This window comes from Aspergillus uvarum, assembly GCF_003184745.1.
Source record: "Aspergillus uvarum CBS 121591 unplaced genomic scaffold BO82scaffold_14, whole genome shotgun sequence".
In the NCBI taxonomy this organism is placed as follows: Eukaryota; Fungi; Ascomycota; class Eurotiomycetes; order Eurotiales; family Aspergillaceae; genus Aspergillus; species Aspergillus uvarum.
Genome location: NW_020291311.1, coordinates 101266 through 117187, shown reverse-complemented (window position 1 = coordinate 117187; position 15922 = coordinate 101266). Strand labels below are relative to the sequence as shown.

The following is a 15922-nucleotide window of genomic DNA, read 5'->3' as shown; positions in this document are numbered from 1 at the left end:
AACGCCAAGACCGCCCGCCAACCACCAGCCGCCATCCGCTTCCACCATCGCAAACCACCGCATGAACCCAACCAACACTAACTTACATACTCCGCCATATAATATTGCATTCAACCCACACCTGTTCACATAACTCACTCATCCCTCACTCCCCATTCCCACCAATCACAAAAAGAAATAGAACTAATGCAATGACATCCCCACCGACAAAACCCCCTGCAACACCAACCTACATCCTCCGCGGCCACGCCGCCCAGATCCACAGCCTGCACCTCTACCACCACAACCGGCGGCTCCTGTCCGGCGACGCCGACGGCTGGATCGCCGTCTGGGATCTGGTCTCCAAGCGCGCCGTGGCCGTGTGGAAGGCGCACGACGGGGCGGTGCTGGGTGTTCATGCCCGCTTTCAGGGAAGTGGTGGGAGTGGTGGGAGGACTCAGGTTTATACGTTTGTTCTACCCCTTTCCCTTCTCTTTCCTTTCCTTTCCTTGCGTTTTCTTTCTTGTTCTTATGTGTGTGGGTTGTACTGATGGAAGGCAGGCATGGTCGTGACCATAAGCTGCGGGTGTGGCGGTTTAGCGGTGTTGAGGAAGGGCATTTGCGGCGGGGGTTGCCGGTAGATTTTGGGGGTGCTGCTGGTGCTGGCCCTGCTGCGGCAGGGGATCTCGGGGATCTGGGAGGAGAGCAGGGTGGAGGTGGCGGGAGGCAGCAGCCGTGGTTGTCGCATTCGTTGCCCGTGAACGCGTTGAATTTCTGTGCGTTTGCGTGGGTGGATCTCTCGCCGCTGTCGCCGTCGGTGTCTTTGGATGGAAATGGGGGGGCAGGACGGCAGGGTAAGGGTGCAGTTTCCGAGCCTAAGTTTGAGCCCGAGCCTTCATCCCAGGACAAGTCCACTTCCACTTCCATTTCTACTTCCACTTCCACCTCTACTCCCACCTCCCCAGTACTAATCGCCGTCCCTAACGCCCTCAACTCCGGCGCCATCGACCTGTTCCACCTGCCCACCGAGCGCCGCGTCTGCACTATCCCCGCGGATGACGAGGTGAAGACGGGAATGGTGATGGCTCTTACCCTCTTTCTTCGCCCCGCGGAGCGTGAACTCTACGTCGCGGCTGCGTATGAAGACGGCAGCGTCATGGTGTTCCGGTCTCCAATCTCTTTCCAGGGTCTGGCTCCGCAGCAGCAGCAACAACAAAACAGTGCCCCGGGCACCTGGAAATGGGAGAAGCTGTACGCCAGCCGCGCGCACGACCAGCCAGTTCTATCGATTGATGCTGCCCCGTCGGGCGAGTGGGTTTTCTCGTCGGCGGCGGATGCGAAGGTCGTTATGCATCCCTTCGTCCGGAGGGCTGGGGCTGGGAGGGAGACGCAGCCCGCCAAGGTGGTGAGTACGCGGCATGCCGGGCAGCAGGGATTGAGGGTCCGGTCCGATGGGCGGATCTTGGCGACGGCCGGGTGGGATTCCAGGGTCCGGGTCTATTCGTGTAAGACGCTGAAGGAGGTGGCGGTTCTGAAGTGGCATAAGGAGGGGTGTTATGCTGTTGCTTTTGCGGGGGTTGGGAGTGGGACTCAGGGGAATGGGGCTGAGGTTGTGGGGGAAGGTGAAGGGGAAGGTGAAGGTGAGCGTACGCTTACGGGCCTTGATGGCAAAGGAGGAGGCCTCTCGGCTGTCCATCAGCGACTACGCAATCAGAAAGTCCAGAATACCCACTGGCTGGCTGCTGGCTCCAAGGATGGAAAGATCTCGTTGTGGGATATCTATTGATTTGGTCTGCATTCATCCATCGATCTCGATTATTTACATGCTCTTGCTTTTGGTCTTGCTCTTTTGTGTGATGAAGAAGGTGATGACGGTTACGCAAGATTGAACTCGTTGGCCCCCGCCATGTGCTCCTTCATCTTGGCTCTCATCTTCTGCGCCGCCAGAGACACATCCGCGGCGCCCCGATCCCCATCATCCTCGCCGGCCTTGCGCTTCTTCCCGCCCACCGTGCTGCGCGCCGCCTTGAAGTCCTTCTTGGCGTCGCCGCTGCTCTGCCGCAGGCCCGGCACGTTGATCTTGCTGGGCCGGTCGCGCAGCGCGAAGCTCTTGGCCAGATGACCCAGGTGCAGCTCCTTGATGTTGAACATGTGGCGCTCGCTGGCGATGTGCGTCGCGTAGGCGCGGATGTGCGACTGGTACGCCCGCCGCGCCATCTCCAGGTACTGCGGGTTGTCGACCGCCCAGCGCTCGACGTCCATCTGCCAGTCGGTCGTCTTGACCTCCCAGTCCTTGCTCTGCGCCTGCACATTCCCACCGAACCCGCGCTTCAGGATGTCATCCGCATTCATCCGCGTCAGCGCCTTGCCGCCGTCGCGGTACCCGCGCTTCAGGATGTCGACGTAGTTCTCCTCGCAGCCGGGCATCAGGAAGAGCAGCGCCCGGCCGTCGCGCCCGAGACGCGCCGTGCGCCCAATGCGGTGCAGGTGGTCCTCCGCGCTGAAGGCCGGGTCGTACTCGACGACCAGGTCCACGTTCGGCAGATCAAGACCACGCGAGGCCACGTCTGTGCAGATCAGCACCGAGGCCTCCTTGCTGCGCGCGAACGCGCCCAGCGTCGCCGTGCGGACGTGCTGCGGCAGCGAGCCGTGCAGGCGGTGCAGCATCACAGGGTTGGAGGGGTTGGAAAACGCGGTGGCTCGGGCGACGGTGCCGTGCTCGTTGGGTTTGGTCGTTGGCTTCTTTTCGTTGTCGGATTCTTCATCCTCGCTTGAGCTGTCGTCGCTATCGTCGCTGTCCTCCGACTCCTTCTTCTCCTCATCTTCCTCCTTGAGCTTGCGCGTGAACAGCTCGTAGTGGAAATCCACCGAGTCCGCACACGAGACGAAGACAATCGCCTTCATCACGGAGCCCTTGCGCATGAACGTCCGCTTCAGGAACGCGGTCAGCGAGACCAGGCGCAGCTTGGCCGCGACGATCGCGTAGGACTGCTTCAGCTGCGCGGGGACGCGGAACGCCTCGTCCTCGTCCTTCTGCTTGACAGCATCAGGGTCCTCGTCGGCGGGGTCCGCCTGCACGTGGATCGCGTCCTTCAGACTGATCTCGCCCAGCTTCTGCACGTTCATCTTCAGCGTCGCGGAACACAGGATCGTCGTGCGCTTGGCCGGCACCCCGGGGATGCGACAGGGCCGCTGCCGGGCGTCCAGCTTCTGAATGATGCCCTGCAGCTCCTTCTCAAACCCCAGCTCCATCAACCGATCGCCCTCATCCAGCACCAACCACCGCACATTACTCACGTCCAGCGCCTGTGTGTTCTCCAAATGATCCGCCAACCGACCAGGCGTCGCGACGAGGATGTTCAGCCCCTTGCGGAGACGCGCCTTCTCAGACTTCTTCTTCTCGCCACCAATCACCGTCCCGGCCACGAGCCAGTGCGCGCACCGCAGCAAGCCCTCCAACACGACGGCGATCTGCTTGCACAGCTCGCGCGTGGGCGCCAGCACAATGGCAAACAGTCCGCTGTCGCGGTGCACGGCCGACGCATCCCCGCCCGCGGCCCCGGCCCCAATCGCCACGCCGTCCTTCCCGCCCGCTGACGCTTTTGAAATACTCATCAACCGCTGCACCAACGGCAGCAAATACGCCATGGTCTTCCCCGACCCCGTCTCCGCCTGAATAAACGCATCACTCTCCTCTTCGAGGAGTTGCGAAATCGACGCCTTCTGAATCGCCGTCGGCGCCTTCACCCCCAACTTCGTCAACAAATGCGCCGCCAAACTCTCTGACAACCCCAGATTCGTAAACGTATCCAGCCCATCGATCAGCGGCGCGTTCGTCGGCTTCGCCTCCTCCACCTCCCCCGCATCCTTACTCTCATCCTCCACATTCTGGGGCACCGGATTCTTCGTGAACAGCGAGGAGACGAACGGCCGCGCCGCCTGGTTTTGATTCTGTTTGTGGTTGTTCGGTGTGGCGTCGTTATCGTCCGTCCGTTGGCGCTTCACCGGCCGCGCGGATACGGCAATGCGATTCGGGTTCTTGCTCGTGTGCTCGGGCTTGGGCGCGTTCGGGTCGCGCGGGGTCTTGCGGTGCGCCGCGATCTTGCGGGCGCTGAGTCGGTCCCGCCATGTGCCGCCTTTGACTTTGGTGGTGGTTGGGTTCAGCACGGTGTCGCCTCCTAGGGTGAAGTTTAGGAGGAGGCCGTCGTCGGCCATTTTTTTCGGGGAGGGGGGTGTTGTTGTTGTGGGTGGTAAGGGTGCTTTTGGCTGATGAGGAGTTTGGTGGTGTTGGTGTTGGTGTTGGGTGAGGGGGTTGAAGTTGAGTTTTTTCTTGGTGGTAGTTGTTTGTTCCAGACCGTGGATTTTCTCTGAGGCGGTCGGGCGGGTTGCGTTGCGTTGCGTTGCGTTGCGTTGCAGAGGGGAACAGCAGAGGAAGCTTTGGGGATGGGAAATTTTCTCGGGCCGAGACTCCTTCCGAGCCCTCTCCATGTGCCCTATTTTCCTTTCTGGGTATGCACTTACCCCAGAGGGTTTCGGGGGAGGGGGTGGCAGGTTTGATTGTGTATTTGATTATGGCTTCTATTAAAGGGTCTGAATCTAGTCTAGTTTACATTGTATAAAATATCTTTTCTTCTGATGTTGGGTATATGTACTGCGGTACGGCGCGTAGAACCTGGCCTGGAGCAAGCAAGCAGCTACGCCCGCGGCGCAAAGATCAGGTTATCGATCAGTCGCACGGGCACCTTGCCCTCGCCCAGCCCGCAGTCCTCGCCCGGCGCAGTCTCCTCCAGCGGTGCCATCTTGATCGCGCCACTCAGAATCGCCCCCTTCGCGGGGTCCACGACCTCCAGCTCCTCCAGAGTGTCCGGATCCGCCAGCGAGATGTAATCGACCTCAAACCGCGCGCGCTGTTTCGGGGCCAGCGCCTCCTGCTCTGCTCGCACCTGCTGCGTGACCGCCTCCGCGGCGTCCAGAATCTCCCTGCGCTGCACCTTGTGCCCAACGGCATACCGCTCCTCCGCCGCCTTCAGCGCGCGATACAGCACCAACCCCACCGCCCGCCGCCTCGCCCCGAGGTACACGTTCCGGGAACTCATCGCCAGCCCGTCGGCCTCGCGCACCGTCGCCCCGATCTTGATCTCCGTGTCCACGTGGAAATCCTTGACCATGCGCCGGATCACGACCGTCTGTTGAATGTCTTTCTGCCCGAAGTACGCCCGCTCCGCGCCCACAATGTTGAACAGCTTCATGCACACGGTCGCCACGCCGCGGAAGAAGACGGGCCGCGACGCCCCCTCCAACTTCCGGGCGATGGGCGTGATTGTCACGAAAGAGCCGTCGCCGTCGATTTCAGAGCTGGGCGGGAGGGATGGGTACATGACCTGCGCGGTGGGGGCGAGGATCGCGGTGATGCGGCCTTGCTGCGGGGAGGTGGTGCGCGTGCTGCTGGTGCTGCTGGGGGAGGCAGCAACGAGCTCCGCGTTCAGCGCCTCCAGCTTGGCGACGTCGCTGTCCCACGTGCGCGGGTAGCTGGCCAGATCCTCGTTCACGCCGAACTGCGTCGGGTTCACGAAGATGCTGACGATCACGTCCGTGTTCTCGGCTGCCGCTTGTCGGATTAATGCCAGATGGCCCTCGTGCAGCGCGCCCATCGTTGGCACGAGGCCCACCGTGCGGTTGGAGAGGAGGATCTCCCTGCGCAGGGCGCGCAGCGGGGGCACGTCGCGGAAGACTTGGAAGGTGTGTTTTTGGATCGGTGCGGGGGTCGTCATGGTGCTGGCTGTGGGTTTGAGGCGGGATGCGGCGGCTGTTTTTTTGGGGAGGGGTGGTTAGTATGCGTTGGAGGGTTTGGTGTGGAGAGGAGAGGGGGATGGGACTGCGTATGCGTACTGGAGAATTGCCGTCGTAAGGTGAACATTGTGGGTTTGAGGGTTTGAGTGAGGAGGGGATAGAGGATTTTCGGAGGGCTGTTCGGTCTGGCGGATGGGGATGGATGCTTCTTTTCCTTGCGGGTCCCCGCTGTGGAGCTGTTCTGTTCTGTCTGCTACTGTCTTGGGGTGAAGCTTCACAACGGCCGAGGGGGGGATTGATCTCTGGGGTGTATGGAGAGAATGGCCAGGGTCAGGTCATCTGGGACTGATTGCATGGATGCTCTGCGGTCCATCCCGAACCATGCAGAGGCGAGAGGCGAGAGGCGAAGGGGAGGTACAAGTACAAGTAAGGGGATCGTGCTCATGGCTGCTGCGTTGAGCTCATCCTTTGCCGCTGGTTCTCCATTGGGTTTAGTGGTTGCTGGTACAGTACAAACAGTGCATACAGTACAACAGCCACTTTCACGTGAGCACATCCGAGGCACCGTTAAGTTACAGAAGTTACAGAACGGTAAAGCCACTCCGTAACTCTGGGGAAATAGCGTGGAGATCGTCCCTGGTCTGGTTTCGTACTCCAATTCCCTCCCCTCTCCGCTTTTCTCCTCTCTCCCCTCCCTCTCAACATCCTGGAGCTATTTGACCATGGCTCCAACTCCCTATCCACTTCCGCTGACTTGATAGACTTCCAAACTTCCATTGCCTGATGCCTTAATGCACTGGCTCCAGCTTGATCTCCATCCCTGTCCGACCAACAAACAATCCCCTCGGCGTTCCCGCGAATAACACCACTACTACCACCACCACCACCACTACCCCAGTCCCATCCCACCACAATGCCCTCCGACACCAACCCTTCAGTCGGCGAATCCGCTCCCGACCTCGAGATCGTCGGCAACAAGCTCACCATCCATCCCAGCGGCGTCGCCGGCGGGCCCGAGCCCCAAGATGACCAGATCCCCGAGCGCAATCTCGTCCGCCACATGGCCCGCTTCCGCGAGAACCCCTTCGACTTCCTCCGTGAGGTGAGCCTCTACATGTCCGGCACCGGCTGGCGCGCCTACGACGAGGTTATTGGCCAGCCCATCTTCTACCCGGGCTTCTCCGAGCGCATGAAGTCCCACATCCTCGCCAGCCCGCTGCTGCAGGGCAAAGTGAAGGAGCTGGCCGAGCTGCGCCTGGCGGTTGAGGAGACGGAAGGCCTGCTGGATGTGGTGCCCGGTCCGCCGGACGCGAAGAAGGCGCATCGGCGCAACGAGATCGAGACGCACCTCAAGGAGGTGGTCGACTCCATGCTGGACAATATGATCTGCAAGATGGAGAGCAAGCGGTTCATTCGCGGGGCCTACTATGTCGCAACGCAGTTGTTGACGAGGGCGTATCACCAGGGTATGTATTGGCCAAACCGGTGGTTTGCTGGTGGTTGCTGATCTCGGGTAGGGATCCATGTGTCGAGCGAGGAGGTCCTTCGGTTAAGGTCGGTGGCCGAAGAGGCGGCCCGGAAAAAACGGTCCATCGTCTTCCTGCCGTGCCACAAATCCCATGTCGACTATGTGTCGCTGCAGTTGATCTGTTACCGTCTGGGGATCGGGCTTCCGGTGGTGGTCGCCGGCGACAATCTCAACTTCCCGCTGGTGGGCCCCTTCTTGCAGCATGCAGGTAAGATTACGGCTGCTCGTCGTTGCTTACTTGTGCTCACGGCTGACGGATGGTGGGCGTAGGGGCTATGTGGATTCGTCGGAGTTTTGGGAATGATCCGCTCTATAATACTGTCGTGCAGGCGTATATCGATACGCTACTGCAGCAGGGGTTTAATTTCGAGTGTTTTATTGAAGGTGGCCGGTCGCGGACAGGGAAGCTGCTTTCGCCCAAGTTTGGGATCCTGAGCTTCATCCTGGATAGTGTCTTGTCGGGTCGAGTAGAGGATACGATCATCTGTCCTGTCAGTACACAGTATGACAAGGTCATCGAGACTGAGTATGGCGCCAGGTCCTGGTCCGTGAGTGTTGGCTAATCGTAACTCCAGGTCTTATATCAGCGAGCTGTTGGGTCAGCCAAAGCGGAAGGAGAACTTGGCGGATTTTCTTTCCTCGTCATCCGTTCTGTCGTTAAAGCTGGGTCGGGTCGACGTCCGCTTCCATAAACCATGGAGCCTGAAAGATTTCATCACCCAGCAGTTGACACGGCTCCCGGGTCAAATCGCCGAGATTGGGAGCCAGAAGCTGAGCAATGTCGAGCGAGGCCGCATCTTAAGGTCTTTAGGATACCGAGTGCTGTCGGATATCAATAATGTGTCGGTCATGATGCCCACCGCGCTGGTCGGAACGGTGCTTCTCACGCTGCGGGGACGCGGTGTGGGCAAGGGCGAGCTTGTGCGACGCGTCGAATGGCTCTGTGAACGGGTCAAAGCCAAAGGCGGCCGCGTGGCGCACTTCTACAGATTCCCCACCGAGGTGGTTGTCGACCGCGCGCTGGAGGTACTGGGGCCGCAGATTGTCGGCAAGGTGACCGGACTGGTCGAGCCGACCTACTACGCGGTGGACCGCTTCCAACTCTCCTTCTACCGTAACATGACGATCCACCTCTTCATCACCGAAGCCCTGGTCTCGGCGGCGATGTACACGCGCATCAAACAGGGCGGCGGGCCGTCCTACCAGCGCATGTCTTTTCCCGACCTCATGAGCCAGGTTTCTTTCCTCTCGCAGGTACGTTCTCTCACCGTTGTATGGACTCTTCACTGACCCACTCAGCTATTCCGTGGCGAATTCATCTTCCCGCCAGAAGGGTTGACCACCAACCTGGACAAAACCCTCCGGGGCCTCGAGAAGGACAACGTGATTGTCGTCAGCCGCGATCCCTCGTCGGGCAAGCCGCTGACCGTCGAGCTCAGCGACGCCGAGCGCCAATGCGGCCGCGAGAACTACGACTTCTACTGCTTCCTGATCTGGCCCTTCATCGAAGCGTCGTGGCTCGGCTCCGTCTCGCTGCTGGGACTAACGCCGCCCTCCGACTTCCCGAAAGACGTGTGGATCGATCTGAGCAAGGCCCAAGACAACGCCCAGCTGGTGAGCCTCCCCTCCCCTAGCCCCCACCGAATGCAAGACTCACGTCCAAAAAGCTCGGTAAAACCCTCTACCACCAAGGCGACCTCTCCTACTTCGAAGCCGTCAACAAGGAAACCCTCAAGAACTCCTACCAACGCTTCGCCGAGGAGGGCATCATCCACATCGCCAAGAGCAAGGAATCCAAGGCCTCCTCCGTCCGCCTCGCCCCGGAGTGGACCCCGGAGCGCGACCCCGCCACCGGCAAGGTCCTCCCGCACGGCCGCCTGTGGGACTTCACCGAATTGATCGCGCAGTCGCGCCGTGAGGGGTGAGTTCCCCGCCCCCCTTTCTTCTACCCCTTTTCTCCCAAGTTTTCCGAAGTAAAATGGGAGTGTGGGGATTGACCCCCCCCCTCTATCATGTCATCAAAACGAATAGGCGATACTAATGCCCCTGGTGCAGCAAAAACCGGCGCGACGGCGCAACGGTCTCCTCGCGCGTCATGCGCATGTCCGACCTCGTGGGCCGGCGGCTGTTCGAGGACGCAACGGCCGGGCCCACGCCCGCCGACGAGGTGGATTTCTCGGTGCAGCAGGTGCGGCGGAAGGCGATTGCGCCGACGGCGAAGCTGTGATCTTGCCCTCAGCTTGCCGTTACTCTTACCATTTTTAGGGAGGGGGTTGTGGGTGCGTGGGTGAATGGGTCATTGGATGATTGGGTCATTCAGGGTTAGGAATGTTGAGTATGAGGTTTTATACCCTTTTCTTTATTCTTTGGTTTTGGAAGGTTTTGTTGAAGAAGTACACGACACAAAGTATAGTACACTCCATACAAGTACAGTGCATTGCATCAATGAGATATCATATCATGTCTTAGTGGTAGGTTTCTTATGAGTAGTGGGAGGTCTATATGACACTTGCTGTGAATGCGTCCAGCTGTGCTAGTGACCACCCACATTACCATCTTCCTCCCTGCACGAATGACTGGGATGCGATAAGATGAAGGCGAATTTTCGGAAAGATCTACTTATCTCATTTGCCTCCCTGGACGATCGTCCGAGATAAACCCGGCGGAGTGTCTGCCTATTGGCACATTTAGAACACTCTCTTCGTAACTATGTCGATCTTTAATCGAGGCAAACTACACAACCCATGACATGACACTGCCAATAAACATATATCAAACACATTCAAATTGTCGAAATCAAACATCAGACATCAACTAACATTACAGGTATCAAGCTCGTCATCACAAATACACCACAAAGATATAAGATCACAGTCTCAACCACGGGTTGCGCTCCACCTTTATTTCTTCTTGCGACCAGTCAAGCCCAGGGCATCGGTCAGCGAGGTCAATCCGAGGTTGCTGAGCAACTTGTCAAGACCCAAGCCACCGAGCAGGCCCTTCACGAGGGGTCCCAATCCCAGACCTTCCAGCAGACGACCCACCAGACCAAGGACGCCGCTCAACAGCAGGCCGACAGCCGCGATGATCTGGAAGAGAGGCTCGCTGAGCAGACCCCAGAGGGGGTTGAGCTCTTTCTTGGCGTGAGGCATGCCGGCGATGCGCTTCTTGCCGTTGTCGATGGTTCGCAGCACCGTGTCGGTGAGCTCCTTGAGCTGGTCAGCCAGCGCGTATTCTTCCGGAGAGGCCTCGTGCGAGGCCGCGCGGGCCTTCGCAGTGGAAGCGATGCGTCCGTCGGGGTCGAGGGCCCGAATCGAGCCATTGCATTCCTGAAGGATCTGGCCACCTTCTTCCAGGAGAGGCTTCACGTCCTTGACCAGCTGCTCCTCGTCTAGCTCGTCCTTCGGAGTGCGGTCGGCCCTGTCAACGTGCTGGGAGACGTTAGCAATCAATACGATACCATCCTCTCGGGGTAGAATCTTACCTCGGAGATCATCTTGCAGATAGGACGAAGGCGGTCCAAGGTGGATCCCACAATCGCGCTCATCTTCTTGGCCAACTGACGGTCCTCCTCCTCTTTCTTCTTCGCCTCCAATTCCTCCGGGGATGGACCGGGCTCCTCTTCCTGCACCTCCTCCTCGGGCTCCTCGGGCTCGGGCTCGGGCTCGGGGATGTTCTCGATCAAGGTACATTCGCCAATCTTATTGCCATCGTTGTCCACCACGTAGCCGTTGTCATCGATCTCCTTACCGATCAACGAAGGAAGATCACCTGAGGTCAACTTGCCGATGAGGTTGCCATCAGCATCGCGCACCTCGCCCTCCTTGTTGACCTTGCGGCCAGCCATGGGGTTGACATTGCGCTTCTTCTCTTCGGGCTCCCAGCGCTCAGCCTTGCCAATGGGGTTGCCGTTCTTATCGAGGATGTCGCCATCCTCGTCGACCTTGCGGCCCTGCAGGCGCTTGGCATCGCCCTCGATCACACGACCAATGATACGGTCAGTGCCATCGGTGACCACGCCGTCCTTGCCCACGACCGCGTTGTCAAAGCCGAAGAATGGGCCCTCGGGCTTCTGCTCATCGGCTCCGGGGACGAGTTCAGCCTGGCCAATGACCTTGCCATCATCACCCCAGATCTGACCCTTCTTGTCGACCTTGCGTCCGGCCAGTCCTTTGCCTCCAGAGACGACACGACCAAAGACTCGGCCCTGCCCGTCAACGACGTTGCCGGCCTTGTTGACGACCTTACCCTCAAGGATAGAAAGATCCACCTCCTCGGGCTTTTCTTCCTCGGGCACTTCGTAGGGCTCGGCGTGACCCTTGACGCTGCCGAACTTGTCGATAATGTCTCCATCCTCATCGACAGTGCGTCCGCGTAGGTTCTTCACATCCCCTTCGGTCACCTTACCGACAATATTGCCCTCTTCGTCCTCAACGAATCCTTCCTTGTTGACCACGAGGCCCTCCAGACCAGCAAACGGTCCCTCGGGCTTCTTCTCGCGCTCGTTCTCGGGGATCAGCTCGACCCGTCCAATGGGCTTAGGGCCGTCGTAGATCTGGCCATCGTGGATCTCCTTTCCGGCCAGCTCCTTCGGGTTACCTTCAACGACCCGACCGATGGGGACGCCCTTGGGACCGATCACATAGCCGAGCTTGTTGGGGGTGAGACCTTCCAGGCTGGAGAGGTCGATCTTCTCGGGCTCGACCTCGGGCTCGGGCTCCTCGTCGGGGGCCTCGTAGTACTCCGCCTTGGCGATAACGTTGCCGTGCTTGTCGGTCACATCACCGTCCTCGTCAACGGGGCGGCCCAGGACCTTCTTGGCGTCGCCGTCGACGATCTTGCCGACGCGCTTGCCGTTCTGGTCCTCGACCCAGCCATCCTCGACGACATGCAGGCCCTCCAAGCCGCCAAAAGGTGGCTCATCAGGGTACTCCTCAGGAGCGAGGGTCTGGGCTCGGCCGATGACGTTGCCGCGGTTGTCCCAGAACTGGCCCTTGTCGTCAAGTTGAGCACCGAGAGAGGCGAGCTTCTTCGCATCACCCTCGATCAACTCACCGACGGGTTTGCCGGTGGCCGGGTTGATGATCTTGCCCAGCTTGTTGCACCGCAGGCCCTCCAGAGAGGAGATGGGGGGGAGCTCTTTCTCCGCTTCTGTGCCTTCTTCGGCTGCCTCCTCAGGGGCCTCCTCCGGGGCCTCCTCAGTAGCCTCTTCGGGGACCTCTTCCTGAGCGGTCTCATACTTCTCCTCGGCGGCATCTCCGGGGGCACTCTCAGGAACACCTTCGGTCGCCGCCTCAGCAGCCTCCTCGGGGGCCTCCTTGGCCTCACCCTCAGCCTCGGCGCCAGCAACCTCAGAGCCAGGGGCCTCGGACTTGTCACCGACAGTCTCCTTAGCCTCGTCAGCTTCAGTACCAGCGGCTTCTGTGGCGGGTGCTTGAGACCCGGGGAGTTCGGACTTCTCGGCGACAGTCTCGTTGGCTTCGTCAGCCTCTGTACCAGGCGCTTCGGACTTCTCAGCGACGGTTCCCTTCGCCTCGTCAGCTTCGGAAGCCTCAGGCTTCTCGCCAACGGCGTCCTCGGGGGTGAGCTCCTCCGCCGAGACATTGTCTGCGGTGGACTTGGGGCCAACGGTGCTCTGGTCGTCCTCAGGCTGGGCGCCGGACGCGGCCTTGGACTTGTCGGCAGCGCTGCCGGCGGCAGAGCCCGTAGCCTTGGAAGCAGCCGTCCCAGCGACGCTGCCTCTCTGCTCAGCATCCTTGCCAGACTCACGGGAGGCGGCCTTGCTGGAGCCGGCAGCACTTCCCGCAGCTTCCTTCGCCTGCGAAGCGACATCCACGCGACCAAGAACATCGCCCTCGTCGCCGAGGATCTCGCCCTGGTCGTTGGGCACCTTGCCCGCCAGCTCCTCCGGCTCGCCCTCGACGAGCTTCCCAACAGTCTGGCCGGCATCGTCCTTGATGTCGCCCGACTCCGAGACAGCCTTACCGGCCAAGTCGGCGACATTGCTCACCGCAGCGGTAGCAGTGTCCGCCGCCTGCCCAACAGTGTCGGCAGCCTGGTCGACGATCCCATTAGTCTGCTCATGCTGGCCCTCCTCCTCCTCCTCTTCTTCTTCCTGGTCTTCATCCGGACCACCAGCCTGACTAGCATCCACGCCATCCTGCTGGTTCTGGAACGCCTCCGCCAGAACATCGACCACGCCGATCAGGTCGCCATCCTCGTCGAGGATCTCCCCATTGTCGCCGACGGTATAGCCGACCAGATCCTCGGGCTTGCCCTCGACGAGTCGACCAATCGCGTTCCCGTCCTGGTCGTGGATGAGCCCGTCCTCGCCGACCTCCAGACCCTTAAGGACGGAGAGATCGAGATGCTCGGGGTGCGACTCGGTGGGTCCGCCGTTCAAACTCGGAGTCGGCTGCTCCTGCCCATTCTCTTCTTCTTCCTGCTGTTCCTCCTGGCCCTCCTCCTGAGGCTCTTCCTGGGGCTGCTCGGCTTCACTCTCGCTGCGGCCCACGCGACTCTGGGCGCGGGAGCCCGACGCAGAAGCCGAGGCCTGGGAAGGAGCGTCCTTGGGGGCCGGGACGGGGGAGTCGCGCTGCTCGGACTGGTGGCGCGCAGCGGAGGCCTTGCCCTTCGGGGTCGGGGTGGTGGGCAGGCTGGAATCCTCCTCAGTCTTCTCGGTGGCACCGGATTGCTCGCGGCGGAGCTTGGGCGGCGTGCCCTTGCGCGAGTCGGGGCTAAGGTTCAGCTTGGAGACTTTGCTGATGAAGGGGGAGGACATGATGAGGAGGAGGGGGATGATCAATGAGTAATGAATGGTAGTGAATGATGGTTAAGTGAGGTGAGATGTGTGTGGTGTGGTGTGTGTTGAAGATGTGAGATGGTAGGGTATGGTTGAGCGAAACAGGAAGGTGCGTGGGATGGGGGATGCAGTGGTATAGGGCAGTCGTCCCGAACAGGCAACTGCGCGTCGATCGTAGTTGTTGTACTGTAGTATGTAGTCGTGGTAGTCGTGGTAGTGGTCCTAAACCCTCAGCCTGGAATCAAACAAGCTAGCTAAGGCCGTGTCGTCGTGCAGTGTGCTTCGTTATTAGGTAGGTCGGTAGAGAAGTAGGGAGTCGTGAACCGTAAACTAATATACAAGTCGTGGATGGGGTTTTGTGGTGTAGTTGCGAAAGAACAATTCTGAATCTAGAATCCAACCCCAGCGAGTCCCGACATCCCTCCCCTTTTTATGTTGCATCTTGTGTATCGTGACGAGGATGATGATGATGATGTCGATGTGTGTCGATGTGTGTCGATTTGTGTGTGTGTGTGTGTGTGTGTGTGTGTGTAGTTCGCAGCTCTATCCACCTACGTCATGCGCTACGAGCTCTGTGCTGCCGGGGCCAAGCCCGTTCGACCTGTAAGCCCTACGCGTCACATCTGGGGGGGGGAGGGGGGGTGAATGGGCTGTGGGTTGTGGGCTGCAGGGATTGACTTGGTAGCAGTGATGCAGGGTGCGGTGGGTGGTGTCAGGGCACAGAGACAGGGACATGCTACAGAAGGGCATTCAAGTGCATTGGAGTACAGTACCTGTACGTCGGAGTGGAGAAGTGGAGAGGGGACTAAGGTAGAGTGGGTGTCAATGCCGTGCTTTTGTGGCTTTTTCATCATCGCGGATCCACTTCCTCGGCCGAGGATACGAAACTGGCTCGGGGTTAAGGGAGGGGGAGGAAGCATTGCGATGGGTTCGAGGAGGTCGACACTCGATCATCATTGCGTCAGGTTGTGCAGGGATGTAAGGCCTTCGATGGTCAGATGTACTGAGTATATCGTATTAGGGCAGCGGGACGGGATCCTGCTGCTGGTTGATGTATGGGGGCGGCAGCGACATCAGCGTGCAGGAGTGGTGGTATAAAAGGATGGTGGCTTCAAAGAGAATCGTCTGAATTGATTCTGTTTGCTGCAAGCGTCTCCTTTGCTCACACTTGTGTATATGCATACTATCGATTTTTCCAGGAGGTACTCCACTCTGCAGGGTATGTAGTCCCTGTCTTCCCTGCCCCTGTCAGTCCACTCAGTACCTGGCTGTCACTGCCATCGAACAAAGACATGGGCGGTGTTGCTGGGCGGCGGATGAGATCATGGGCGGCTCCACTTTTCACATCTCGGAGAATTGATCAAGCCACCCAGAGTGTATCCGTGCCCACGAGTTTAATTGGAGGTCCCGCCTGGTGACGTATCGGGGCAGGGCTGGAGGTCTGCAGTCCTGAGATGTCTGGATGTTCGGAGTGATGACGGACAGTGGCGTGAATACGTATGCAGTGGTACAGTATGGACTGCTCCTGACCAACTTAACTGGTTACAGCTGTGTAGTACATCCTCAGGTAGTATGTAGATAGCATAGCATAGCATAGCATAAAACCTTTCCAGCTCTTTTAATTAGCGACTCAATGTACTCCGAATTTCTTCTGAACTAATTGTATTCTCATCAGACGCATGAATCATGCTCAACGACGAATACGTATGGTCTCAAGCTGACAGAAAGATAGCAGTCCGTTAAATGTCAACTCGAAACTGGGGCATGCCAAGGGGTGGAATCCGGATCGCGGCGTGACGTAATGAGTGAAGATCGCGTGGCGC

At 59.3% G+C, this 15922-nt stretch overlaps 5 protein-coding genes across 5 annotated transcripts; 2 read left to right on the top strand and 3 right to left on the bottom strand.

Moving 5' to 3' along the window:
- Positions 1-93: 93 nt before the first annotated feature.
- BO82DRAFT_331014 (WD40 repeat domain-containing protein) lies at positions 94-1765 on the top strand (the record flags this gene model as incomplete). Its single annotated transcript, XM_025633123.1, has 4 exons — positions 94-448; positions 541-638; positions 696-796; positions 890-1765. Exons 1-4 carry the CDS (start codon positions 192-194, stop codon positions 1763-1765), a joined length of 1332 nt encoding a protein of 443 aa, XP_025493975.1. The 5' UTR covers positions 94-191.
- Positions 1754-4373, bottom strand: dbp7 (putative ATP-dependent RNA helicase). Its single transcript, XM_025634714.1, has one exon. The coding sequence runs from the start codon at positions 4192-4194 to the stop codon at positions 1855-1857; it is 2340 nt and encodes a 779-aa protein (XP_025493974.1). The 5' UTR covers positions 4195-4373; the 3' UTR covers positions 1754-1854.
- A 179-nt stretch (positions 4374-4552) lies between these two features.
- On the bottom strand, positions 4553-6173 carry BO82DRAFT_352522 (pantoate--beta-alanine ligase PAN6). Its single transcript, XM_025634713.1, has 2 exons — positions 5869-6173; positions 4553-5785 (listed from the first exon to the last, which is right to left on the bottom strand). The coding sequence occupies exon 2, from the start codon at positions 5748-5750 to the stop codon at positions 4674-4676; it is 1077 nt and encodes a 358-aa protein (XP_025493973.1). The 5' UTR covers positions 5751-5785; positions 5869-6173; the 3' UTR covers positions 4553-4673.
- A 334-nt stretch (positions 6174-6507) lies between these two features.
- BO82DRAFT_352520 (lysophospholipid acyltransferase family protein) lies at positions 6508-9745 on the top strand. The gene is made up of 7 exons (XM_025634712.1): positions 6508-7235; positions 7287-7505; positions 7568-7823; positions 7873-8551; positions 8597-8911; positions 8965-9218; positions 9353-9745. Exons 1-7 carry the CDS (start codon positions 6683-6685, stop codon positions 9522-9524), a joined length of 2448 nt encoding a protein of 815 aa, XP_025493972.1. The 5' UTR covers positions 6508-6682; the 3' UTR covers positions 9525-9745.
- Positions 9746-10065: 320 nt separating this feature from the next.
- Positions 10066-14480, bottom strand: BO82DRAFT_352519 (LEA domain protein). The gene is made up of 2 exons (XM_025634711.1): positions 10782-14480; positions 10066-10728 (listed from the first exon to the last, which is right to left on the bottom strand). The coding sequence occupies exons 1-2, from the start codon at positions 14076-14078 to the stop codon at positions 10198-10200; spliced, it is 3828 nt and encodes a 1275-aa protein (XP_025493971.1). The 5' UTR covers positions 14079-14480; the 3' UTR covers positions 10066-10197.
- Between the last annotated feature and the right edge of the window lie 1442 nt (positions 14481-15922).

Bases quoted from the DNA above. Each gene is read 5' to 3' on its own strand.
- BO82DRAFT_352522 (XM_025634713.1), bottom strand. From the start codon at position 5,750: ATGACGACCCCCGCACCGATCCAAAAACACACCTTCCAAGTCTTCCGC.
- BO82DRAFT_352519 (XM_025634711.1), bottom strand. From the start codon at position 14,078: ATGTCCTCCCCCTTCATCAGCAAAGTCTCCAAGCTGAACCTTAGCCCC. The intron at 10,729-10,781 runs GTAAGATTCTAC...AACGTCTCCCAG, and splicing joins TCTGCAAGATGATCTCCGAG to CACGTTGACAGGGCCGACCG.
- BO82DRAFT_352520 (XM_025634712.1), top strand. From the start codon at position 6,683: ATGCCCTCCGACACCAACCCTTCAGTCGGCGAATCCGCTCCCGACCTC. The intron at 7,506-7,567 runs GTAAGATTACGG...TGGTGGGCGTAG, and splicing joins CCCCTTCTTGCAGCATGCAG to GGGCTATGTGGATTCGTCGG. The intron at 8,552-8,596 runs GTACGTTCTCTC...TGACCCACTCAG, and splicing joins AGGTTTCTTTCCTCTCGCAG to CTATTCCGTGGCGAATTCAT.
- dbp7 (XM_025634714.1), bottom strand. From the start codon at position 4,194: ATGGCCGACGACGGCCTCCTCCTAAACTTCACCCTAGGAGGCGACACC.